Source organism: Panthera uncia, chromosome A2, assembly GCF_023721935.1.
Source record: "Panthera uncia isolate 11264 chromosome A2, Puncia_PCG_1.0, whole genome shotgun sequence".
Lineage (NCBI taxonomy): Eukaryota > Metazoa > Chordata > Mammalia > Carnivora > Felidae > Panthera > Panthera uncia.
In genome coordinates, this window is record NC_064816.1 from 43,082,099 (window position 1) to 43,108,909 (window position 26,811).

At 37.6% G+C, this 26,811-nt stretch overlaps 1 protein-coding gene and 1 long non-coding RNA gene across 2 annotated transcripts in view; one reads left to right on the forward strand and one right to left on the reverse strand.

Moving 5' to 3' along the window:
• Window positions 1-26,811, forward strand: part of CNTN4 (contactin 4) — an 895,772-nt gene that overhangs the window by 665,174 nt on the left and 203,787 nt on the right. The window contains exon 6 of the mRNA XM_049642718.1: window positions 1,561-1,656. Within this exon, the coding sequence (XP_049498675.1) occupies window positions 1,561-1,656 (96 nt within the window). The remainder of the gene's footprint in view (window positions 1-1,560; window positions 1,657-26,811) is intronic.
• Window positions 13,694-18,371, reverse strand: LOC125930726 (uncharacterized). Its single transcript, XR_007460233.1, has 3 exons — window positions 17,970-18,371; window positions 14,178-14,299; window positions 13,694-13,846 (listed from the first exon to the last, which is right to left on the reverse strand). It is a non-coding gene; the product is annotated as an uncharacterized LOC125930726 (long non-coding RNA).

Sequence of the window (26,811 nt, forward strand, 5' to 3'; positions counted from 1 at the left end):
CTTCCTATGATTAGGTGTTATCTGTCAGTCCTGCCCACTATACTCTCGGGTCCCTACAGGGTAGGTGCTGTGTTCCCACGGTGTCTATATCAAAGTCTGACAACCAAGTCATGTACAATGAAATTTTTATAAGTACTTAGTTGAAGAAAATAATGTATGCTTTTAAAATTTGCATAATTCCAGAAGTTGGTAATGAAGATACGTATGTGTCTAAATTTTCTTTAATATCCTGACCTCTCCTTAAAGTCAAACCTAGTTATAGAAGCATTCCGTTTGGGTTTTTTTGTTTTTTGGTTTTGGTTTTTTTTTTTTTTTTTTTGACTGCAGGAAGTCTGTCCACTTTATCCCCCTAGCTTCATAACTTACTCATGTAACCTTTAACAAACCTCATGGTGCCTCTCTTTTCTAGACTATAAAATGGAGACATTAATGGTAATTAATCCATATAATTGTTGTTAGAATCGCTTCAGATAATCATCATGAAATACTTGCCAAAATGGCCAGCATGTAGGAAATGGTCAATAAATATTACTGATCTCCAGTGTGCACAGCTTGCCGCCCTGCAGAACATACTTGTTTTGGAATAATCTTCAAATCCAATAAGAGGTTGTGAAATCAAATGTTTTAGACAACAAAAAATGAAATGGCACTTAAAATACTTCTTGTTGAGAGGGTTTACATTTGGGAGGACAGGAAAAAATATTTTTTTAAACAGTAATATGTCTGTCACTTTATTAGACATTTTTTACATTAACTCATTTTTATTGGCAACTGCTTGTTCGCTGACTCAAACTGTGATCTTTGGGTTTGTAATGTCTTATCTTTCTAACTATAGCTGACCTCCTTGACAGAAGGGAGCTTTTTTTTTTTTTTCAAAACAGAATCTTGGACAGTACTTTATAAATATTTAAAAATATACACGTACTTTGAAACAATTATGTATATGTGCACATGTCTATTTGTATATTGTATATAATGTGTGTGCATATCCAGAGAGAGTCCTGTTCTAGTTACATATGTAGAGGGACATGTATAATTGCATATAATAGAATGGTTTGTGAAGTGAATAGGATTGATCATCAGATATTATGAATGTCGTTCCTGATAATATTTAATTACAAAAAGATGTTGGGCAAGTCACTTAACTTCATTAAACCTTGGTTTCTTCATTTAGATATGCACCATCTAATAGGATTTCCTGCATTGATTTGAATGTTCTATTTCTCTGCTGTCCAATATGGTAACCACTAGCTAGCTACATGTGGCTGTTGAACTCAAAATGTAGCTAGTGTGGCTGAGAAACTGAATTATACATTTTATTTAATTTTATGTGTTTTAAATATAAATAGACACATGTAACAGGTAGCTCCATTACAGTATACAGAATCAAGGATGACAGGACAATATCATGTGAAAAGAAGCTACACTGAATTTCCTTGATATGGGTGATACAATTACTGTTTCTCAGCAGAAGACTGTCCTCTTTTGAAATACTTAAATTCTCTCATATTATCTTAGGCCTTTACAATTTAAACTCTTTTTCCTTATCTTTCTTAACAGATCTTGAAAACTTTAAAACAAGAACAAGAAGCACTGTGTCTGTCCGACAAGGTCAGGGGATGGTACTACTATGTGGCCCACCAGCCCATTCAGGAGGTAAACTATAAGTGCACTGAAATGTGCACACTTTTCACTTCACTTCCTGCTATTTTGTTGTTGTTGTTGTTGCTTTTTCTCCCCTTGGCACTAGCTAAAGGAAAAGTGTCATTTGCAGAGATTCTCTGTGTCAAGGAAGAATCATTGTCAATGCCTCCCATAATTAAGATAGGAAAATACCAGATTCTGCAAATGTTCCAACCCAGTGCTATTTAGCTGGCACAAGGGGAAACACACCTGAGTCAATTGAAATAAGAATCCTGTTGCTTAGTAAGGCAATGTAGGTAAAACTACCCATGCTTTCTCCAACTCAATTGGTTTCAAAGATGGCCTTGCTTTATTTTGTCCTGTTTTTTTGGCTAGGGAAAGGATCAGATCCAGAACCCAAGTCCTCTGACCACAGAATCCAAGGTCACTTTGTAAAGACTCATAATGTCTACATCAGTTAGGAATTCATTTGATGTGTTTTTAAGTTTATTTTTTTCAAGTTTTGTTTAATTTCCACCTAGTTAACATATAGTGTAATAGTTAGTTTCAGGTGTAGAATTTAATGATTCATCACTTCCTTACAACACCCAGTGTTCATCCCAACAAGTGTCCTCCTTAAGTAAATAAGTAAAAAGTAAATAAGTAAAGATAAATAAATAAGTAAGTAAATAAATAAAGAGTAGGGAATTTGTTTGACTGCAAATAACTGAAAACCCAGCTAACACAAACTTCAACAGGCTTTGTGTTGTTCTTACACACATTTCCAAAGGTATGTATTCTCAAGCTAGCACCACTTCCTGAGGATGTCTTCCAGGATGCAAGTCCTTTCTCGCATCCTTCTCTGAGGTCCTTAACAGGTGAATGGCAAGGGTAGCAAGTGTGCAGTCCAGACAGGCAGAAATGGGAATAGGCAAGAACAAAAGTCCCAAGTCTCCCTCTCAGTTTGCATTTGTATTATGAAAGGTTTGCTTTGCCAGAAGACTTTTACCTACATGTCACTGGTCAGCTACAGTGGCAAGAGAGATGGAAAAATCAAGTATTTTGTACAGATAAATTTGATGGCCCTGAAAAAAATTGTAATTTTGTAAATAGGGAAACTATGGAACTTGCAGTGTCTGCTAAAAGGACCAACGATAACTGAAAGGCAAATCTGACTTCTCATAAGGGGCACAGCAGTGTGGAGGCTTAATATATAATGCTGTCTATTAGGATTCCTCTAAAGTTGTGGTAACAAGATTGATAAACTCTGTTCTTGGGAATTCTGGCTCAAAGTTGAATTTGCTATCTGCTATCCTTGTTATTATCTTAATTTTCTCTTTGGCTTAACGCGTGATGAAAAGACAAAAAAATTAAACTGAGAATTTAAAAACATCCTTCTATTTTTGTCCTGTGTTCTGAAGTTGTAACTTTTCATTTCTCATCTAAAGCCCCAGCTAACCTTTGCAGCAGGAAATAACAATTAGCAAGATAGCTGAAAAGACTCGTACTTCTAATACGATGGGTGTTAAAAGCACATGGAGGAGGCCTCCCTGAATCTAAACTGTGGACATGGAATTATTCAGGGTTCTGGGTTTGGAAGACTGGCAGAGAATCCAGGTTAAATTTCAGTAGTTTGTATTCTGAGAAATAGGTTTACTCCTTAGGACTTGAGTTTTCCCTTCAAATTAGCACCAGAATAATAAAATTTGGAGTCCTGACATGAGGTCCAGCCCTAGCTCTGTTTCAAATCATTATTTGATATTGAGCAACTTTGTTTTAATTTTTCATATCACACTCTTCTTATCTATAGAAAGATGAGATCAAAGGAAATCTTTCCGATCGCTTTTAGTTCTATCATTACATGGTAATAACTCAATAAGTTTAAACATGTTTATTAACTAGGCTTGCATTATTGAATTCTGTCATTTATACAAAGAAATCAATTAACTGGACCTATATTTAGGTAAAGTGAAATTCACTCAGACTGACTTTTCTCTTCTTGCTATAAAATCTGATCAAGGGGCGCCTGGGTGGCTCAGTCAGTTAAGCGGCCGACTTTGGCTCAGGTCATAATCTCACAGCCCATGAGTTCGAGCCCCACGTCGGGCTCTGTGCTGACAGCTCAGAGCCTGGAGCCTGTTTCGGATTCTGTGTCTCCCTCTCTCTGACCCTCCCCCGTTCATGCTGTGTCTCTCTCTGTCTCAAAAATAAATAAACATAAAAAAAATTTTTTTAAATAAAATCTGATCAAAATAAGAATGGAAGGTTTTGCTAATTTCTTCTGCAGTCTACGTTCACAGCACTAAACTTTCATAACATGGCAGCAATTCCAAAAATTAATCTTGTAGGCTTATTAAGAAAAACAGTACCCCACTCCTCCCTGGCATAATGGTATCTTTGGGAAAGCCAAAGCACCTGAAGTGTTGCTGTGCTGCTACACAGTGAGACACCTGAATACTTTCCCCTTCCCACAGAGAAATATATTAAAAATTTTCATAGACATCCCCTGAAATGTGCTTGTCTCTGCTGGCAGCAGTCAGCAGCTCTGAAATCCGGTTTTTTGAGCTGTGCTGACATTCCTGACAGTCTTGATGGTGAAAGACAAGGAAATAAATATTCTCATTATGGGCTTTATTAGAAACCGCGTGCTCAGTAACACTGTGGGCAAGGCAGGCAAGGCAAGGAAATTTGCAAGAACGCAAAGAGGATCTTGAAAGTTGTAAGGGAGTATCTCAGACAGCCATCAGTTTGGGGCAGTGGAGTCACTGATGATCTGATGAAATACCCCCAGTTGTCAAAGCCCTCCAGTGCAAACTGTATAGCAGGGGTTCTCTCGTTGCTTCTCCAGACAGTGTTTCACCTGAAAGCTGGCAAAATCACCACGAGCCACTGGATATACCGAGCATTTTAGACCCAGCATATGGTATCCCAGTTTAATTTGTAACAGATCATGCAGAGGGAAGGAAATGAGTCAGCCTTTTATTGTATCAATGGGATACTGAGTAATGGCATGAAATCCATTGTAAAGGATGCTGCATGTCCTATTTCAAAAGCTGTGAGGTGTCAGACTTTCTTAGGGTAACATAGAAATGAGCAACAATTAATCTATTTTGAAAAGCATTTCAAACAGCAGGTATTTCCAGGACTCTATCAATCACTACATGTACCACCTTTGTTGTCTTTTGGTTAATAGATACAAATTCAGTTGTGATGTCATTCCATAGATTCTACTATTCAGTTTTAGCACAAACACCAAACTGTGGAAATCACTGTAATGGACTCTGGTTGTCCGTGATGTCCCTTCATATTAGAAATAGAGTTTATTGAGATCCAGAATTTTCACCTGGCTTTCCATCACCTCCAAGGTCATTTGGCACCAGGAATTCAGGATCCTTAACCATGCTCTCATTAAGTAGGAATATCACTGAGGTACTTTGAGATTCTTCTTACCAGCGTACTAAAATTGTATTATTCATCAGTGAATTCCTCCCAAACTGTTCAGGGAGGTTTTTGTTCTCACCTTCCTTTTTGTATGTGTCACCAAGATCCTTGCTACTCAAAATGTGGTCCGTGTACCAGCAGCATCTGCCTTACATGGAAGCTTGTCAAAAAGACCATTTCAGGCTCCACCCATGGCCTACTGAATCAGAATTCACATTTTAATAAGATCTCTAAATGATTCATATGCACATTAAAGTTTGAGAAGCCCCAAGCTATTCTCTCACACACACCTCACTTCTGGCCACTGGTGGGCAGGAAGCTGAGGCATAATCAAGGCAATATGTTAAAGTCATGGGTGCCCAACCATTTCCCAAAGATATTTTGATTCCACAAATCTGGGGCAGGATTCCCAAACTATTGTTTTAGAGACTCTGAGGCAGCATCACATTTAAGATCCACCCACTTTGATCACCTTCTACAAAGCCAGCCCAGAATCACACTACTGAGATGGAGTGCTTTGATTTCCACATCACCCAAACAGAAGGGTTGAGTACTTTTTATGTCAAATTCATATTTAAAAGAATTTAAAATAAAATATAATCACCTCAGGCTTTACCTTCATTTATTTTTGTGGTTGTTGATAAGGGAGATGAACAATCAAGAAGACTGGCTTTTTCTCAAGTGTGTGTGTATCTTCAAAAGTAGCATTTTGCATTTGGCCAGCTTTTTACTACATTACTGTTAGTGAAAGTATGGCTTCCTAGAGTATTAAAAAGAAACCACGTGATTCTGATTCTAAGATTATTTTCATTGTTATGGGTTTTTTAGAAACCAGCTATAATTGTCATCATTAGATGATTTTACACAGAACACATTTCCATTAAATTTGGATTCTGTTCACATGGCATGAGATGCAGGGACCTTACAACAGAGCATCTGTGGAGTTCTTTATGGTGTTTATAATGCTTTAGCTGCCATTATATTATCTCTGATCCTTACAATAATCCTATAGGAAGTAAGGGTATGTATTTCATAGATAAGGAAATTGAAGCGAAAAGATTATGTGGGGGCACACACTAATCAATGGCAGGGTCAAGAGTTATCTTTGCCTAGAATGTGACCCTTTTTTTTTTTTTTCCAGTCCAGGAGACAACACTGGAAACAGGTACTGGATTCTCTATGCTGGTGATTCTTTGGGCCCTGTCCCAGATCAATTAAGTGTGCCTTTCTTGAGAGGGGTCCTCTGGCATCCTTTATATTTTTTTTTTTTTAATTTTTTTTTTCAACGTTTTTTATTTATTTTTGGGACAGAGAGAGACAGAGCATGAACGGGGGAGGGGCAGAGAGAGAGGGAGACACAGAATCGGAAACAGGCTCCAGGCTCCGAGCCATCAGCCCAGAGCCTGACGCGGGGCTCGAACTCACAGACCGCGAGATCGTGACCTGGCTGAAGTCGGACGCTTAACCGACTGCGCCACCCAGGCGCCCCGGCATCCTTTATATTTTTAAAAGCACTATACATGATTCTAATCTGCCATCAGGGTGCAAAATGTGTATCTCTGCATTACAAAATCAAGTAGATCTTGTCTCAGCAAAACCTCTCTATTTGCAAACCTCTCCAGGGTCCAGGAAATTTGATTTGATCTGGACATATCCACGAATATTATAACCCTGAAAGAAGTGTGCCTTCCAACAGCGTAGTTATTTCAGCTGGATCATTTTGTTTTTACTGTAGGACAGAGGAAAAAGCAGGAAACTGGGACACCAAATTCCAGGCCCAGATCTCATATTAACTTACTATGTGGTCTTGGGCCAATTACATAACTTTTCTGAGCCCTTTTGGTTTCTGTCTTCCCACACATACTGTTTCTATCATCAAGATGTCACCTTCAGGATCAGGCTCACCCAGTTTCTGTAATTTTGTTTAATGTTTATATATTTTTGAGAGGGAGAGGTGGATGGGGCAGGTAGAGGGAGACAGAGAATCCAAAGCAGGCTCTGCACTGTGAGTGCTCAAACCCATGAACCGTGAGATTATGACCTGAGCCAAAATCAGGAGTTGGCTGCTTAACCAACTGAACCACCCAGGTGTCCCAGGCTCACCCAGTTTCTTATTGAATTCAAACTATGCCAACAGGTCTTGGGTCTGGAGTGATGTTGCTATGCTAGAATGAATGTCCTCTATGCCCAGAATAATGCTCAAGACATCCACATTTTGTCAAGCAGCCAGCTCTGCCCAGCCCCACTCCATGCCAATCCCCAACCCCTGCCCCATACTGGCTCCCATGCTTACCAGTTCTATATACCTTCAGACTTCTGGGTGTATCTTTATTTACTCCAAATACCAATTCATTTCACTGTAGTATAGACACTAAGTTTAGCTCTTTCCCTCATGTTTCACCCAAAGATGCATCCAGATCCAAACCTGAGACAATAACACACTGTCCTGTGGGTCTTAAGTACTGCTGACATCTAAGAGGTTTACTTACTGGGCACCATATGCCATATCAGACTCCCTGGAAAATTAATATCAAAATGGCTGGGTTCTAGTTTTATCAACCTGTCATTTGGACAACTGGCCACTTTCTTCAAGAAGCAGCCCAGTTCCAGCTTTCTTTCATCCACGTTTTAGGCTGTCCCTCTCTCCCTGTATCTTTTTTCTCAGTGTAACTCTCCAATCTTCATACAGTATTATGTTATCCAAATAATATTTATATTTGTTCTATATACCTCTCAAATATGTTAGAGTAAAAACATGTAATAAATGTGGCAGCAATTTGCACAGTTAAAATGCTGCATAAGATATGTAGAAATAAATTTAACCAAGAAGGTGAAAAACCTATACTATGAAAATTATAAGACATTGTTCAAGGAAACTGAAGAAAACACAAACAGATGGGAAGATATTCTATGTTCATGGGGTGGAAGAAAGATTTCATGTTAATATATCCATACTATACAAAGCAATATATACATTCATTGTATTCCCTATCAAAATACAAGTAGCATTTTTCACAGAACTAGAATCATCCTAAAATTTGTGTGGAACCACAAAAGACCATCAATAACTAAAGTAATCTTAAGAAAGAAGAACAGTATCACAGTCTCAGATTTCAATATAGACTACAAAGCTCTAGTAATCAAACCAGTATGGTACTAGCACAAAAACAGACACATAGATCAATGGATCAGTATAGAGAGCCTGGAAATAAACCCATTTTTATATGGCTATTTAACCTACAGCAAAGGAGACAAGAATATACAATGGGGGAAAAGACAGTCTCTTCAATAAATGTTGAAAAACTTAACAGCTACATGCAAAAGAATGAAACTGGACCAATTTCTTACACCATACACAAAAATAAACTCAAAATGGTTGAAAACCTAAATATAAGACCTGAAACCATAAACTCCTAAAAGAAAACATGGACAGTAATCTCTTAGACATTGGCCTTAGCAACATTTTTCTGGATGTGTCTTCTCAGGCAAGGGAAACGAAAGCAAAAATAAACTATTGGGACTCCGTCAAACTAAAAAGCTTTTGCACTGCAAAGGAAACCATCAACAAAATGAAAAGACAACCTACTGAATTGGAGAAGATATTTGCAAATGATATATTCAATAAAAGGGTAAATATCCAAAATATATAAAGAATTCATACAACTGAACACTAAAACCACCCAAATAATCCAACTAGAAAGTGAGCAAAAGACCTGAATATATATTTTCCCAAGGAAGACATTCACGTGGCCAACAAACACATGAAAAGACGCTCGATGTCTCTAAACATAAGGGAAATATAAATCAAAACTACAATGAGATGTCACCTCACACCAGTCAGAATGGGAATGACTGGTACCAAAAAGATGAGCAACAACAAGTGTTGGCGAGGATGTGCAAGAAAGGGAACCTTTGTGCACTGTTGGTGAGAATATAAATTGGTGCAGCCACTATGTAAAATGGTATGGAAGTTCTTCAAAAAATTAAAGATGGAAATACCATATGATTCAGTAATTCCACTACTGGGTATTTACCCAAAGAAAGCAAAAACACTAATTTGAAAAGATATATGCATCGCTATGTTTATTGTAGCATTATTTACAACAGCCAAGATATGGAAGCAGCCCAAGTGTCCTTTGATAGGATAAAGAAAATGTGTGTGTGTGTGTGTGTGTGTGTGTACACACATATATGCATGCATACATACAATGGAATATTACTCAGACATAAAAAAAAATAAAATAAAATCTAGGGGCCTCTGGGTGTCTCAGTCAATTGAGCATCAGACTCTTGATTTTTGGGTCAGGTCATGATCCCAGGGTTGTGGGATTGAGCTCCATGTCAGGCTCCACATGTGGAGCCTGCTTGGGATTCTCTCTCTCACTCCTCACCCCTGCCCCACATGTGCACACATGTATGCTCTCTCTCTCAAAAAAAAAAGGGGGAGGGGGGGAGAATGAAACCTTACCATTCTTGATAACATGTATGGACCTAGAGGGTGCTATACTAAGTGAAATATGTCAGACAGAGAAAGACAGATATTATATGAGTTCACTTATAAGTGAAATCTAAGAAACAAACAAATGAGAACAAAAAAAAAAAAAAAACCCACAAACTCATAAATACAGAAAACAAACTGGTGTTGCCAGAGAGGAGGGCTTGTGGACCATGGGTGAAATAGGTAAAGGGGATTAAGAGACACAAAGTTCCACTTGTAAAAGGAATAAGTCATAGGAATGAAAAATACAGCATAAGACACATAGTCAATAATGTAATAACTTTGAGTGGTGACAGTAATTAAGATTATCATGGGGAGTATCGCCTAATGTATAGAATTGTAAAGTTACTGTGTTATACACATGAAACTATTATAACATTGTAGGTCAACTATACTTTAATAAAAAAGCATATGTATTAGGGATCAGTCAAACATGGGTAAACTACCTTGTATGATATTTGATATTTACATTATGATATCTGTGGGAAATGCATGCTAAGTTTCTTGTCTAACCCAAGAAACTTTTTGTGTTTACTTAAACAGATACTGCAATTCAATGAGGAAAGGCTAACCTTTAGTGATAGGGTTATTAGTGCTACAGACTACTAGGTATTGTTTTGTTTTGGGGTGGATTTTGGTTTTTCTTTTGGGGGGGGTGGCATTAAACTTTCTTAAGACATGTTTTCACTCTCTAACTCTACCATATTCCTTTGAAATATATGAACCTGGACTCTTTCATCTGAAATGTAATGGTCTAGTTCCCCCCCCCCTTTTTTTTCTTCCCACTTTGCCAATCAGAGGAGATTTCAACTCATTAGATATTTAGTCAGCATAGAGTACTGTGAAACCGTCTGGAAGGCAATGATTTTCTTCACTCATTAAGCCTCCCCTTTTTCACTCATTGAGCAGAAAAAAGAGCCACATTGATCAGAGACTACTTGTTATAAACCCTTCCACACAAATGGCATGGTGTAGTGTTTCATGTTTGGGAGGATAGGCCACTAGGATGATTCGTCTTTATTACACAAATACAGGCTCCGTTTCTCACAGCCATGAGATCATTTAGCTCAAAGAAAGAATCGGCACCGGAAGCAAAGGAGGGAATTAGGTCTTGCATGTCTTAAAGAATGACTTGCTTGTCCCCCATCAGATATGACTACAAGAATTACGGTTAGTATTTCTGATCTCAGTCATCTCCACAATTAGTTAAGCTTATTCAATAATGCTACTGGCATACTTTTTGCCTTTGATTTTCCTGTCAGCTTTTTAAAACAACTTGAATGTTTTATGACTATACTTTTGGGTGCTTTAGTGTCAACAACTATGTACATACATATCAAGAGAAAAAAATGAGTGCATAAGTGGCAAAAATTTCCTTTTCATAGAATAATTTCTAAACCTTTTGTAGCCAACCACCAATATCTTAAATTAACCTGTATAGAGAATTGTTGGTTTGGGTTCTAAGAAGAGTTCCTAAGGAGTGATAGCCATATACTTTCTACCTAAACTGTTTTGCAGCCACAGCAAATCCATAAACTTAGAAATTAACTCAGCTACTTAATAAGTAGCAATTAATTAAATTTCTTTGCTTCCAGTAGCCTAAAGAGAATCATTTAGTTAAGAAAAAAGTTATTCCAGAAATAAATTTCAGGAAATTCTTTTTCTATCTCTTTGTTTCCTCCTTTGCTTCTGTGTAAATGTTAACATGTTCATTATTTGGCAGAAACCAAAGCATTTTAGTTAAATAACGATGGCCTTAATTACCCAGCTTCTCTCCTGACAGTTACTGTGCATTTAATTTACGGATAGGCACTATGTAAGAGTATTTGTGGATAGATTTATATTCAGGTTGGAAATGTCTCTTTTTAAACATAAAAAAATATCAAAGACGTTATCTCCAGGTTTGATCCTTAGAACTGGAGGCCCATTGATCAGTCAAAGTAAGGGCCAAACACATTAGCACCAAAAAGAAATGGTATTTGGGAAGTGAGGTTTGATCCGTAAAGCTGAATGATCTGCAAACTGTGATCATTTCAGCAAAGCTCAATTTCATGTTGAGCTTTCTCTTTTGGAGTTGTCCTGTCCCAGAAAGCAGTGAAGGATGATATTGTGTGGGATCACAGGTGCTAGTTGGGATGTGAAGAGTCTGGAGATGTGAAAAGCTCATTACATATCCAGTAGAGTACTACAAGGGATGTACCAGCCGGAACAGAACAAATGATCAACACTGATCTTTCAATAACATGAACCCTGGCTGAGCATTTCATAAATAATCCAGTGGGCAATCACTGCAGGATGTATGGGAACCATTCTTGTTTTAATGCCCACTGGAAATATACCCTACGAATCTCATCTTTTCAGCTGAGGAAGAAACAAGCAGCTCTTTAGATATGTTTTCAGCAACAAATTGGTGTTTTGTCAGGTCATTGCATCATCATGTTACATTGAATTAAGCAGGATAATGGTGTGGTACATAGAATGAGGAAATGCTGTCTGAGTCCTGGAAATTTGGAAATAGACTCTGGTTGGGAGATCAGAAATTGAAGGCTCCATAATGTTCGGTACTATCAGGGATCTTGATCCTGTGAGTGTTACATCACAAATAAGAAGTCAGCCATTTTCCTGATATATGTATTTTTCAACTTGTTCAGTTAGTTTTCAGACATTTAGGAAGAAAATAACTTAAGTAGGCTAAATCACAGACTTGAGAAAACTACACATTTGGACAAGTGAAGTTCACACCCAAAAGAGTAAATTGTGGCAATTTGTCTAAAGATAGGGTTATAGTTCCTGATTCTATGTAGTATCAGAATACTGATTTAAAAGAAAATGATTTAATTAAGTGGTTGTATATTTATCAAGGATGAACAGTATGGATGAAAAACTTCTTTTAACTTCTTTTAACTTCTCTTATAGAGACACCACTTCTGTCCATATAATGAACTAGAAGATATGTCAGATCTTTAATTCAGTAGCTGATTGGAAGAATGTTCATGATCTCATAGGTAGATACTGGCTGCTAACAAAACAAAACTGGGCCACCGTGCTGTACTGAGAAATCTCTTCACATCTCCAACTGTAACACACATCAGAAAGTTGCAGGTTAACACATTATCATAATCTTCAGTGTCTAAATTAACCCCTGGAAAGGAGTTGTGTTATAACAACACTCCACAGGAATTCATAAATGCATATGGCAGACACAGCTGGAGAGATTGTTGCAGTTGATAATGTAGCATTTCAGAAATATCCAAGGAATCTCTACTTTGTGATGTGATTTGGAACGTGTATGCTTTCTCATTCCCTTAAACAGCACATAGACTAGAGAACACCTAGGAAATGCCAAAATAGTTTGGTTGTAGGTGTTTGAGGCCAAGTTCTTATCACTTTATGCAAACTTTTGCCTTTTGAAAAGACAAAATTTTAAAAATAAAATGTAGCTGATTTAAGTATCATATTTCCTCAATTTGTGGCTTCCACTTACTGTAAAACAAGGTAGGTATAACACAGCTCTGAAATGAACACATAAATATAAGAAAGACATTCCTACACCTTCTCATCTGTGAGTCCTGCTACCATTTGAATTTGTTCAGTCTATCCACAAGCCAGCATTCCTTATCAATGTACAGTTCCAGTTTATTTCAGTGGAAATGATTGTGATAAATGGGATTTATAATTAGGTCCTAATGAAGTATGTAAGTTAGGATTTCAGATCGAAGAGAATAGATTGCTTTTTAAAAATAAAAATATCTGACTTTGACAGAACCTCTCAGTTGCAAAGGCATTGGTATAGATGTGGCCAATATAGCAGTGAGCAAAAACAGAATGGTTCCCCTACCACAGACTTACAGGTCTGCTGAGGAGTTAGGGGGTATTCAGATAGTCACATTGGAATGTGTGCTTTTGGTTGTGGGCTGAGTGAACAACAGGGCTCAATGATCTAATCATGTAAAATATAGGCTTACCTTACAGATATTGTGGGTTTAGTTACAGACCACTGTAATAAAGCAAATACTGCAATAATGCAAGCCAAATGAATTTTTTGTTTCTCTGTGCTTATAAAAGTTATGTGTACACTATACTGTATTAAGTGTGAAGGAGCAGTATGTCTCAAAAAATGATGCCCATACCTTAATTAAAAATGCTTTATTGCTAAAAATTGCTAACCATCATCTGAGCTTTCACAGTCATCTTTTTGGCTGGTGGAGGGTCTTGCTTCAATATTGATGGCTGCTAATTGATCAGGGTGATGTTTGCTGAAGGTTGGAGTAGCTGTGGCAGTTTCTGAAAATAAGACAGTGAAGTTTTCTACATCACTTTACTCTTTCTTTGACTATAGAACAGTTAGAGACCGTTGTAGGGTTATTAATTGGCCTGGCTTCAGTATTGTTGGAAAGGAAATAGGGAGGCCAAAGGAGAGGGAGAGAGATGGGGAGATGCGAGCTGATAGAGCAGTCAGAACATACACATTTATAAATTAAGTTCACCCTCATGTATGGGCACAGTTCATGGTGCCCCCAAATAGTTAACAATAGTAACATCAAAACTCAGTGCTCACAGATCACCACAACCCATAAAATAATAATGAAAAAGCTTGAAATATTGCAAAACTTACCAAAATGTGACACAGAGACATGAAGTCAGCAAAATGCCCTTGGAAGAATGGCACCTACAGACTGGGTTAACACAGGGTTGCCACAAACCTTCAATTTGTGAAAAAGCAGGGTCTGTGAAGCACTGTAAAGCAAAGCACAGTAAAATGAGGTATCTGTTAGAAAGACATGATGTAACCTGGGAGAAACTTCCTTGCAGAAGTCGCTCTGGAGCTCAGATTGAGAAGGATGAAAGGGTAAAGGGAAGGAATGGTATCACAGCCAGAGCAACAATACGTGCATCTGGAGTGGGAAAGGTTGTCTGGCCATGAGAAGAAGTCATGTGGTACCCAAGAGCGGTGGGGAGAATAGTACAACTTTAAGACTGGGATATAGGCAGAGACTGGGCTCTGGAGTAGTGTTAAAGATTAGGGTGTTTTTCTGAAAGTAAGATGCTGCTGAAGATATTTTAAGTGAGATAGGGGATGAGTTACAATGGAAGGAAGTATTGAAACATGGGTTCTTTGTAGCTAAGGCTGATTTATTATTACCTAGCTTTTTGTGAAAAACAAAGAAAGTTTTAATCAGACTAAAAACAGAGTAGTCATCAAAAATTTATTTGAAGAATTACCTATAATTATAGCACAAATAGGCCAAATTGAGCAATAACCATAGGAGACTATCTTAATCTTTTCAGGCTGCTATAACAAAATACCACAGACTGGGTGGCTTGTAAAAAACTAATTTATTTCTCACAGTTCTGGAAGCTGGAATTCTGAAATCAGGGTGGCAGAATGATCGGGTGAGGCTTTTCTTCCCAGTTCATTACAGGTAATATTTTGCTGTGTCCTCACATTGGTGGAAGGGACTAGGGAGCTCTGTGGGGTCTGTTTTATAAGAGCACTTATCCCACTCATGAGGGTTTCACCTTCATGACCTAATCGCTTCCCAAAGGCCCTACCTGCTAATACTTCTACCTTTTAGGGGTAAGATTTCAAAATATGAATTTGGGGGAGACACAAATATTCAGATTTGAGCAGAGACTCATGACTAAACAACTAAATTTACAACGAGGAATGTGGGAAGGATGTCTTTAAAGTCTTCTGCAATAGCCACATTGTATCTCTATATCAAATATATTTCTTGTTTTTATTTTTTAATGTTTGTTTATTTATTTATTTATTTATTTATTTATTTTGAGAGAGAAAGAGAGAGAAAGAGAATGAGCACAAGTAGGGGAGGGGCAGAGAGAGACATAGAATGTGAAGCAGGCTCCAGGCTCTGAGCTGTCGGCACAGAGCCCTACACGGGGCTCAAACCCACAAACCGTGAGATCATGACCTGAGCCAAAGTCAGATGCGTAACCAACTGACTCACCCAGGTACTCCTATATTACATATATTTCAGTCCAGACATCTAATTTAAAGGTCTGATGGCCATCTCCTTATTATAAGAAAACATTTTTTTCCTAAGGTATACAGAGGAAGTGACCTACCATGCTTACTAACACACACACAGGATACACCATCTCCCTGCTCCCCAAAGTTACTAGGAACCAATAGTTCTACTAACTAATGCTTTACAGAGAAAGAGGCTCACATGGCATATTGGGTGTGGACAAAGGAAAGGGGTTCTGCCAGTTCACCGTGAAGTTCATAACTGAAGCAATAGGGAGTTCTCTCTTAGTTCCTCAGAATCTTACTAAATTAATGATAGCCACACACCAGTAATTTGGAAAGGGAACATGGCTATCAAATTGCTTTAAACTTAAGACTTGAGATGGGAATTCTGGGACCACCCCCCTACCCACCGCCATGGCCAGTTTGGGGGAATAAAGGGATACACCCACATTTGGTTGGTGAACCTAAGACCTGAGTAGAATCACAATGTTAACAGACTTAAATAAAAAATCTACTCCATTGTGGTCACCTAAGAAAATACTCACTGATAAAGAGAGGCAAAAGGAGGGAAATGTCAACCATTGTCTGAGGACGCAACACAAAACATAACAAAGAGACATCTCTGTTGTACTTTCAGTCAAGACAAAGAAAACATGGATTCTATGAAGCAAAGATGCTACTATGAAAAGCCATCTGATGCTGATATAGACCAGCATTTAGAAGGACCTAACAAAGATTAGAAATGAAAGAATGAAAACCTGCAGTACAGACACAATAAAAAGCCAAGTGAACATTGTAGAAAATTGAGTTAGTGATAAGCATGACTAACTAGATAAGCTTTTTTAAAGAATGCAAAAGGGATGTATAATGATCAGAAAGCTTCATAAATATGGAATTTCAGGAGTAAGGATCCAGTCTATATATCATCAGTATTATTGATAAAGATATTTTATCAGTGTGTACATACTATTTCATTTAATATCATGGCATACTTAACATTCTATACCAACACATCATCCTTTTACTTTTTTATTTTTAAAAAAAATTATTTTCAAATTAGGTAACATACAGTATACACAGTGTGCTCTTGGTTTTGGGGTAGATTCCCATGATTCATCGTTTACATACAACACCCAGTGCTCATCCTAACAAGTGCCCTCCTCAATGCCCATAACCCATTTTCCTGTCTCCCCTGACCCTCCCCCCATCAACCTTCAGTTTGTTCTCTGTTTTTAAGAGTCTCTTATGGTTTGCCTCCCTCTCTGTTTGAAACTATGTAAGTTCCACATATGAGTGAAAACATATGATATCTGTCTGTATCTGACTGATTCATTTTACTTAGCATAATACCTTCCAGGACATCATCCTTTTAATAGTAAACACATACTGTACTGTCCCCTCTTTGAGAGGGAATCAAAAGTTTTTGGTTTTTTCTTTAATTTTCTTTAACATTTATTTATTTTTAGAGACAGAGTGTGAGTGGGAGAGGAGCAGAGAGAGAGGGAGACACAGAATCTGAAGCAAGTTCCAGGCTCTGATCTGTCAGCACAGAGCCCAATGTGGGACTCGAACCCATGAACCACAAGATCATGACCTGAATTGAAGCCGGACGCTCAACCAACTGAGCCACCCAGGCTCCCCAAGAGGGAATCACAAATTTTTATGTTATTCTTTATTCTAATAATTAGAGGAAATATAGGTCAGTATATATAAAAATATAAAAACAATGCGTTTTTATCTTTTATGTAAAGGTATAAAAAAAAGAATGTTTTATATAAAGATGTAAAAACAGAATGTATACCTTCACAGTTAAAGAAATTGTAATCTATCCAACCAAAGACTAAAGGTAAAGAGGAGCAAAACAGCGTGAATAAAAAATTCACAAAACAGATGACAGATACAAGAGTAGATAGTATAAGACAGAAATGTAAAGAGATAAAACTTTCATATGAAACATGAGAGCATCACATTCAGTTAAAACTTTTTTTTGAGATAATTCGAATATGATGGCATTTATTTTTAAATAAAATATCTATTCTGGGGCGCCTGGGTGGCTCAGTCGGTTAAGTGTCCAACCTCAGCTTAGGTCATGATCTCACAGTTTGTGAGTTCAAGCCCTGCATCTGGCTCTGCGCTGACAGCTCAGAGCCTGGAGCCTGCTTCGGATTCTGTGTCTCCCTCTCTCTGCCCCTCCCCTGCTCATGTGTTCTCTCTCCTTCTCTCTCTCTCTCTCTCTCTCTCTCTCTCTCTTTCTCTCAAAAATAAATAAACGTTAAAAAAATTTTTTAATCTATTCTAAGAAAATAGACTTTAAAAACGAAGATGGTAGATTTACTATTGTAGGACCAAGTATTATTAGTATGCAAAAGCGTTAGTTGAGAAAAAAATTGTTTTTTTTTTTTAAGTTTTACTTACTTAAGTAATCTTTACACCCAAGGTGGTGCTCAAACACATGACTCCAAGGTCAAGACTTGAATGCTTTTTTGACTGAGCCAGCCAGACACCCCATGAAAAGATACTTTTATTATTAAGGTACACAAACCCCAATGAAGACATTCCAATTATGTTATTTTAAATTCCAGAAAACATAGGGTCAAAATTTATAATGCTAAATATTTGGAAATCCTAGATGAAATTACTAAAGCATAGTATTTAATTTGACAGGACATGTATATACAAATAAGTATACAAAATATTTCAATAAGGTAATACCAAAACATATATAGTACTCCTCCCTTATTCACAGGGAATATTTTCCAAGACCCCCAGTGGATGCCTGAGATCACAGATAGTACTAAACTGTATATATACAATTTTTTTCCTATATGTAGATACCTATGATAAAATTTAATTTATCATTTAAGCATAGGAAGGAATTAATAACAATAACTAATAATAAAATAGTACAATTATAACAATATACTGTAAGAAAATATAAGCAAATGTAGTCTCTCTCCAAAAATATCTTATTTTACTGTACTAATCCTTCTTGTGATGATGTGAGATGATAAAATACCTGCATAATGAGATGTAGTGATGTGAATCACATAGATATTGTGACATCACATTAGTCCACTATTAACATTCTCACCTTACCACAGTTGACCAGAGGTAACTGAAACCATGGAAAGCAAATATGTGCATGAGCGGGAGCTCCTGTATATATATGTTCCTTCCAAGTGCCCATGTAATGCTTATTGTAATTGATTACTTAATAAGCCATGAAAAACATTTCAACAAGTTAAAATTGTACAGATCAGTCTTATTTTTTGCCATTATATAGTTAAGCTAGAAATTAGCTATAGATCAAGTTTATACAACAACAATAACCACATTTAAAAAATATCAACCCATGCAAATGTCGATTCATTTTTCTAATTTCTGCTGGGTCAAAGCAGAAAGAAACAAATTTAGGGATGTTTCAAAATTTGAAGAAATGAAACCAAATACATCTACACTTATGAAATTTACAAATAGTGCATCTAGAAGCAAGTGAATAACTGAACTTGTTATTAAGAAATTCTGGGGATGCCTGTGTGGCTCACTTGGTTCAGCGACCAGCTCTCAATTTAGGCTCATGGTTTGTGAATTCAAGCCCCACCTCTTGATCTCAACTCAGGTCATGATTTCACTATTCATGAGATGGAGCCCAGGGTCAGGCTGCGCACTGATAGTGCTTGGGATTCTCTCTCCCTCTCTCTCTCTCTTCCCCTCCCCTGCACTCTCTCTATCTCAAAATAAATAAATAAACAGTAAAAAATAATTCTGGAACTCAAAATCAGTAAACTATTCACTTCAAAAAGGTAAAATAGAACACACACACACACACACACACACACACACACACACACACTAAGGGGAATAGAAGAAAAGAAGATAAAGGTCAAAATTAGTAAATTGGAAAATAGAAACCATACACATGAGATGTCTGAGAGAAGTTTTGAGAAGGAAAAAAAAAACACATAAATGCATTCCTCTCCAAATCTAATAAAAAAAACAGAGAAATACAAATACAGAAAATTAGAAATTAAAAAGAGCATACAATTTTGCATACAAGATTTAAAATCATAAGAGCAAACCACCCACAATTCTATGATCATTTGAACATCTAGATGAAATGAAAAATCTACTGAGACCACATAAATAACAAAATTGAACCAAGAAAATATAGAAAATCTGAATAGACCATTTATCATGGGAGAATTGAAAGCTATCAAGAATCACTTTCTCCCAAGTGCTCTGAGTCACAAATTTTATAAGAGATTTTTTTTCAAAAATTTAAGGTAATAAAAGGCCATATTTCATTCTTTCTCATTGCCAAGTAGTATTCCATTGTGTGTATAAAACCATAATTTCTTTATCCGTTCATCAGTTGATGGACATTTAGGCTCTTTCCATAATTTGGCTATTGTTGAAAGTGTTGCTATAAACATAGGGGTACATGTGTCCCTATGCATCAGCATTCCTCTATCCCTTGGGTAAATTCCTAGCAGTGCTATTGCTGGGTCATAGAGTAGATTTATTTTTAATTTTTTGAGGAACCTCCACACTGTTTTCCAGAGTGGCTGCACCAGTTTGCATTCCCACTAACAGTGCAAGAAATTTCCAGTTTCTCCACATCCTCTGCTGCATCTATAGTCTCCTAATTTGTTCATTTTAGCCACTCTGACTGGTGTGAGGTGATGTCTCAGTGTTTTTTGATTTGTATTTCCCTGATGAGGAGTGACATTGAGCACTCCTCATGTGCCTATTGGCCATCTGGATGTCTTCTTTAGAGAAGTGTCTATTCATGTTTTCTGCCCATTCCTTCCCTGGATTATTTGTTTTTCGGGTGTGGAGTTTGGTGGCAATGTGATGGAACGGGAGAGTGTTATGCTAAGTGAAATAAGTCATACAGAGAAAGACAGATACCATTTGTTATCACTCTTGTGTGGATCCTGAGAACTTAACAGAAGACCATGGGGGGGGGGGGGGAAGGAAAAAAAAAGTTAGAGAGGGAGAGAACCAAACCATAGGAGACTCTTAAAAAGTGAGAATAAACTGAGGGTTGATAGGGTGTGGGAGGGAGGGGAAAGTGGGTGATGGGCACTGAGGAGGGCACCTGTTGGGATGAGCACTGGGTGTTGTATGGAAACCAGTTTGACAATAAATTTCATATTTAAAAAAAAATGAATAAACATTAAAAAGAATATCTTAAAAAAATTTAAGGTAATTCCCTTACCAAATAATTTGTGTCAGAGCAAAGACAGGATGAAAAGCGACCAGTTCATTTAATGAAATGAATATAATCTTCTCACCAGAACCTGACAAAGCAAAAGCAACCTCACATATGAATGTTAGTAATACTAACATTAGAGAGTGGATAATACAGGTCAGGCACAATTTAAAATTCTTTGCATATGTTAACTAATTTAATTCTTACAACAACCATAATAGTACCTATGTCCCCATTTTATAGATAACAAAATGCTTGAGACGTTAAGTAAATATGACATTCCTCAGCAATTCATAAACAACATTTTTTGATATGTCTACAATATGAGGAAAAGTCTTTAAGAATACAGATAACTCATGGGGCGCCTGGGTGGCTCAGTCGGTTAAGCGTCCGACTTCAGCTCAGGTCACGATCTTGCGGTCCGCGAGTTCGAGCCCCGTGTCGGGCTCTGGGCTGATGGCTCAGAGCCTGGAGCTTGCTTCTGATTCTGTGTCTCCCTCTCTCTCTGCCCCTCCCCCGTTCATGCTGTGTCTCTCTCTGTCTCAAAAATAAATAAACGTTAAAAAAAATTTTTTTAAATAATACAGATAACTCTAAAAAGAGTATCTGCTTTAATCTTTCCCATATTTTAGATTAAAAATGTTTTAAGTTATAAAATAGAAGTGTAATGAAAAGTAGAGATATATTTCTGTGACAACTAACACCCAAAGAGGGTAGGAGATATGTAAGAATGAAACAATGCTGATAATTATTAAAGGTGGATGATACATGAGGGTTCATTATCCCATTATCTCTACTTTCATAATTGGTATATGCTTAAAAATATCTGGAACAGGAACTTTAAAATTCAAGTGTATGTTGGATTTAGTGAACTCCAAGGTTCCTTCTAGCTTTGATTTAAATGGTTCTCCATTGTTAATTACCTCTTTGTCCAAAAAAGCATTTTTCTGCCAGCTTTTGTGGGAGTAAAATGTTTGTTTGCATTGTATGGAGGAGTTTCTACAACCCATGAACATATGGGTATCTTGCAAATATATAGCTATTTTATTACTTATTCTCCATTTGAAAATTGGTCTGGATAGTCAAGTTAAAATAGCTGCCCTTCTACCCTGCTTTGAGAGATGCTTATCACTAAAAATGCCTGGATTGGCAATAATCCGCTTTGCTCCTGCCTAGAGCTGTTCTGAATCTCCAGTGGCAGGCCCTCGCCGTGTTACTGGAGCAAGTGTGCAGTGATGTGCATTAAATCTGCACTCAGCAATGCTCAGATGATGACTTTCTGCAGGGACTGAGGAAAATATACATATAAACACCCCACTCCCAAATGGCACTGTAGCCTAGTTAAGAGACTTGCTTGCGGGGGAGTGCATTATGCTAAGAGGACTAGTTCATTTTCAGGTTAGAAAACTTTAAATTCAAGTTGACATAGCTTCTGTTTTCATTTCCATACTTATCTCAGCTGGGGAAATATGGCATTTGTCACTAAAAATCAACCAGTGAAATACAGGGAAGGGATGTGAAAGTCAGTGGTCCAAAGCCTGAAAGTGGCTGTGAGCTGAAACACATCATACTTTATTTTGTAGCAAATACCATACCAAATTGGCTTTCCACTGGTACACCTTCTTTTATTTTCAACAAAATCCCATGTACCCAGGAACAGTCTTTAACAGCAAAATGCAATTAACGTAGGTTTACTTGTGATAGACCAGCATTCTAGACATCTCATAAACAATTAAGAATCAAGTCTGAATTAAACTCAGAGTTTCAGGGCTAAGTATGTCAGAGTAACACAGAGTATGTCAGTTTCCTGACAATGAGCAGCTTCACTCAACAAACCACGTATAAGTGGTTTCCCTGTTAAGTCATATGTGGCCTCCATTTTAATGTCTGGGTAGATCCATAAAGCTTAAAGTCCAGAAGCTTTCATGTGATTATACTGAAGTTTTCAGAATGAGAATGAATCGGCTTGTTAAAAGGTAGAACTGGCTAAAACTGAAATTAATCCTTCATAATCCTGGCTTTAAAAACTCTCATCTGTGTTGTGTACAGGTATCTTTAAAATGAGTCACAAGTACGTGAAAGGACTCCTCTGAACACCCTTTTACATTCTGTCCCACAATATCCCTTTCCAAAAGCAGCTGGGAAACAATCCAGTGTTAATTAAATGAAGAGTCAGTTTGCTTTCGTATACACTGAGTATAAGAAATAGCAAAGTTTTAAGAGTTTCTGTTGACAGGCTGATAGCATATATTTGCCATTCAGATCCTATGCCTTGTAAAAAAAAAATGAAGAAGAATTTGGGGTGTTGACCCTGGGATGTGTAATTTATGCATGGCTCTTGTAAGCTCTTACCTCTTAATCACTCAGGAGCCCCTGCTCTTCAAGCAGTCTAATGATACCCTGCTGACTATCACTCTGCTTGCAGTTCTGCCTTCGTCACATCTGTCACCACCACTTCCCAAGGGGACTCTCTGAAAGTTGGAAAGTCTGACATCCGTACATTAACTACCCTGTGACTTTCTCCATTAATAATGGACTGTCCCGCCATAAGCCGTGAGCTTCCTCCCCAACACTGGCTGCTTTTCTTTTTATGTGCCACTATGCCTGTCATCAGAGAGGTAGCCAGAGAAGAGACATCTGGCATCTGTAACTCATAGGGGGTTCATAAAAATTAAAGCAGGTAGATTGTTCTCTCAAATGAAGTTCCTGGAACTACTGAATGATGAATGCCGTGCTAATGGCCTCCTTCCTCTGGCTTGTTGACAGCCTGTAACCAGTTTTTGTTTTTTGTTTTTTGTGGTTTTATTTTTTTTTTAATCGCATCCACACTGACACACACATCCTAAATTTTTATTTAACAGATATATTACTAATTGTTATGTTGAATACTCAGAGATGAAGCCCAATTATTTTGAAAATGTTCTTTCTTTCCATATCTGCAAAGGATTTGTCCTAAGATGTGAACTCAGTAGGTGAAGACTTGTTTTTCAATTAATTGTTAAAAAAGAATTATCTGAAGTCAGTCAAAATGGCCTTTTAGATTTTGGCTGGATTATTAATTTTTACGTCAGATGTCCATAGAAACTAGGGGCAGAAAAGAGAAAATTAGAAGCCCACTGGGCCAGCATAGCAGGTTTTTGCTTTTGTCCAAAAAGCAAAATAAAGAAGAGGTGACCATAACAGAAACATGTTAGTCCCCTGTAGGTGAATGATTTTTATTTTTCTAAAGCTCATAAATATTGAGACATTCAGTACTTCGCTTGACAGGTTACTTGTCAAGTTACTGTAAGAATAAATTACCTTATCCAGAATCTGGACCAGGGCTCTAAACCTTTCAGAGACAACACTGAAAAAGCCATGCGTGAGATAATGGGAAGAGTGAAGGCTCTGGTCAACTAGAGACCATGCATCTCATCTAAAAGGGGCAAGTGATGGGTACTACCAGGCATCCAAGTGGGTGTTCTTAGGATCAGTGAGGCATTCAGACTGACCTGATCACCATGGAGCACACTTGGCACACGGCAGGTCAGGACAGAATGCACCCCTAAAGAGCAGAGCCAGGTTCTTCCCTTCAGTGGGAGTCCAGGAGTCGTACAAACAGCAATTCAGGGACTGATTTTTGTCCCTGCAGTCATATTTTAAGAACAAAGAATGTAGCCAAGCATGGAGCCTTCTGACTTAGAAGGTTGACGTCTTAAGTAGGAGCAAAGATCTCGTGTAGCTTCCAAAGTCCCCATGAGGAGCAAGTCTGTGATGAGAGTCACCACATTCAGGGAAAGCCAACACACTGACTGCCAATCCTGGATTATTTTTACTGTAGCACTGTTGCCTGGTCACCTGGATGACATTTTACCTTTATCAGATTTTCAGGATGACAAAGCCAGAAAGTTAACCTAAGACAAGTTTTTTACAGAAAAGATAGAGTTTTAACATTCTACCTGCTGTTGTCATGTGGGAGTGTGAGATCAGATCTTCACTTTTCTTTTCTTTTTCTTTTCCTCCTTCTCATCCTTTCCCTTCCTCATTCTCTACCTCATCTCCTTCTCATCCTTCTTCTTTTGGAAAAGCTAGATATTTAAAAAAATTTAAGTTTATTTATTTATTTTTCAAGAGAGATAGAGACAGCATGAGTGCAGGAGGGGCAGAGAGAGAGAGAGAGAGAGAGAGAGAGAGAGAGAGAAGAGAGAATCCCAAGCAGGCTCCTTACTGCCAGTACAGACCCTTACTTGGGGTTTGAACCCACAAAACCGTGAGAGCATGACCTGAGCCGAAACCAAGAGTTGGATGCTTAACCAACTGAGCCAAGCAGGCATCCCATGGAAAAACTACATTTTTTAAATACTAAGTCTCCCAATTTTTTTTAAAAAAAATTAATGTTTATGTATTTTTGAGAGAGACAGAGAGAGAGAGAGAGAGAGAGAGCGCGCTGTGGAAAGACAGAGATAGAGGGAGACACAGAATCTGAAGCAGGCTCCAGGCTCCAAGTTGTCAGCATAGAGCCCAGTGCAGGGCTTGAACCCATGAGCTGTGAGATCATGACCAGAACCAAAGTCGGACTTTTAACCGACTGAGCCACCCAGGCACCCAAGTCTCCCAATTTTTAAATGAGAATACTAGAGTAAGAGTACTAGACCAGAAGACAGAAGACCTGGGTCCCAGGTTTCTGGCAATTAGCTGTGTGATCTACATCTGTAGAGTAAAAGAGTAAAAGCCTTGCATAAGGTCGGTGAAAAGCTGTTTCTATGATGCTGTTACTATCTTCTAATTGGTAAAGAGGTGATACTTCCTGTTCATATGTTCAGTACCAGGAAGCCCAGTCCTCTTACCTCACCTTTTGTATTCTCCTTTATCATGTGAAACCAAAGAGTGAGAATAAAACACTCAGAGGTGTTTTAAGCCTAAATGCCCATTGTTGGACAAGATTTCCCAAAAAAATACTAAGAAGAGTGATGCTAACTCTTATGGAATTTGGACCAACCTATCTGCTTTTCTTTGCATTGCCCAGAAAAAATGGCTCAAAAAAAGTTATATCCGGGTAGATTTTGGATTTTAGTCCAGCTGTTTCGAGCACTGATATGTTAATACAGTGCAGAGATTATCATCTCTGCTACAATCCTAGTTGAAATTGCTTCATATTACGACCTTGTTATATCCTGCATTCTTTGAAGTATGCTTATGTTGCCAACTGTTATCATCACCAAGAAAATGTACTGTGGTGGAGAATTCCTGTACAAGTGAAAGAGAATAAGAATTATTTTTATTTTTATTTTTATTTTTATTTTTCTGCTACAATTTCATCAGTCTTATGGGGACCAAGTCAGGGATTCCATCTGTAACCAGCGATGAATAAAGGAATTTATCAATTCCCAAACGGGCTGCAACATCAAATCTGCATTTGGCCAATAGCCTAAGGATTTGGTTATTTGCTCAAACCTTTTTGAAGAAATCTTTTCATTTTTTGTGGGTCAGAGGCTCTTTGTTACATGGGAAAGGTATATCCACGAGGAACAGAAGGGAATAGGTTGAAAGCACAGTTATTAGAAATGTTCTCATTCGTGATAACACAGGCATTTGTAGGAATTTCATTTTCATCCATTGACCACAATATTAAACATTTCACCAAGGAAATGTTCCACAGGAGATTTACTCTTAGGAATAGGATCTAATCTTTTATATCACAGTAAGAAGCTGATCAAAGGCATTGAAAGCTAGCTATTAAAGGATTAACTAGGTCACATTGAAATATAAGATGTAAAAACAGAAGAACCTTTTCTATTCGGTTGAAGCTTATAAAAAAAATATAGAAACCAACCCCCCTCCCCATTTTTTTCAAGAACACGTTAGTTAAGAGAATATATTGAGACTTCATTCAACATTTAAAATTTTCTCCGTGAGACTTGTTGAAGCCATCTTGAGGATTACGTTCTTTGACACAAGGACAGTGGAAAGTCATTAGGTTTTAGGTAATTGTGTTTATAGTTTGAAAATATAACTCTCCTGAAGAGTGTGAGAAATGGCTTGCAGTAGGGTATGAGTGTGTAA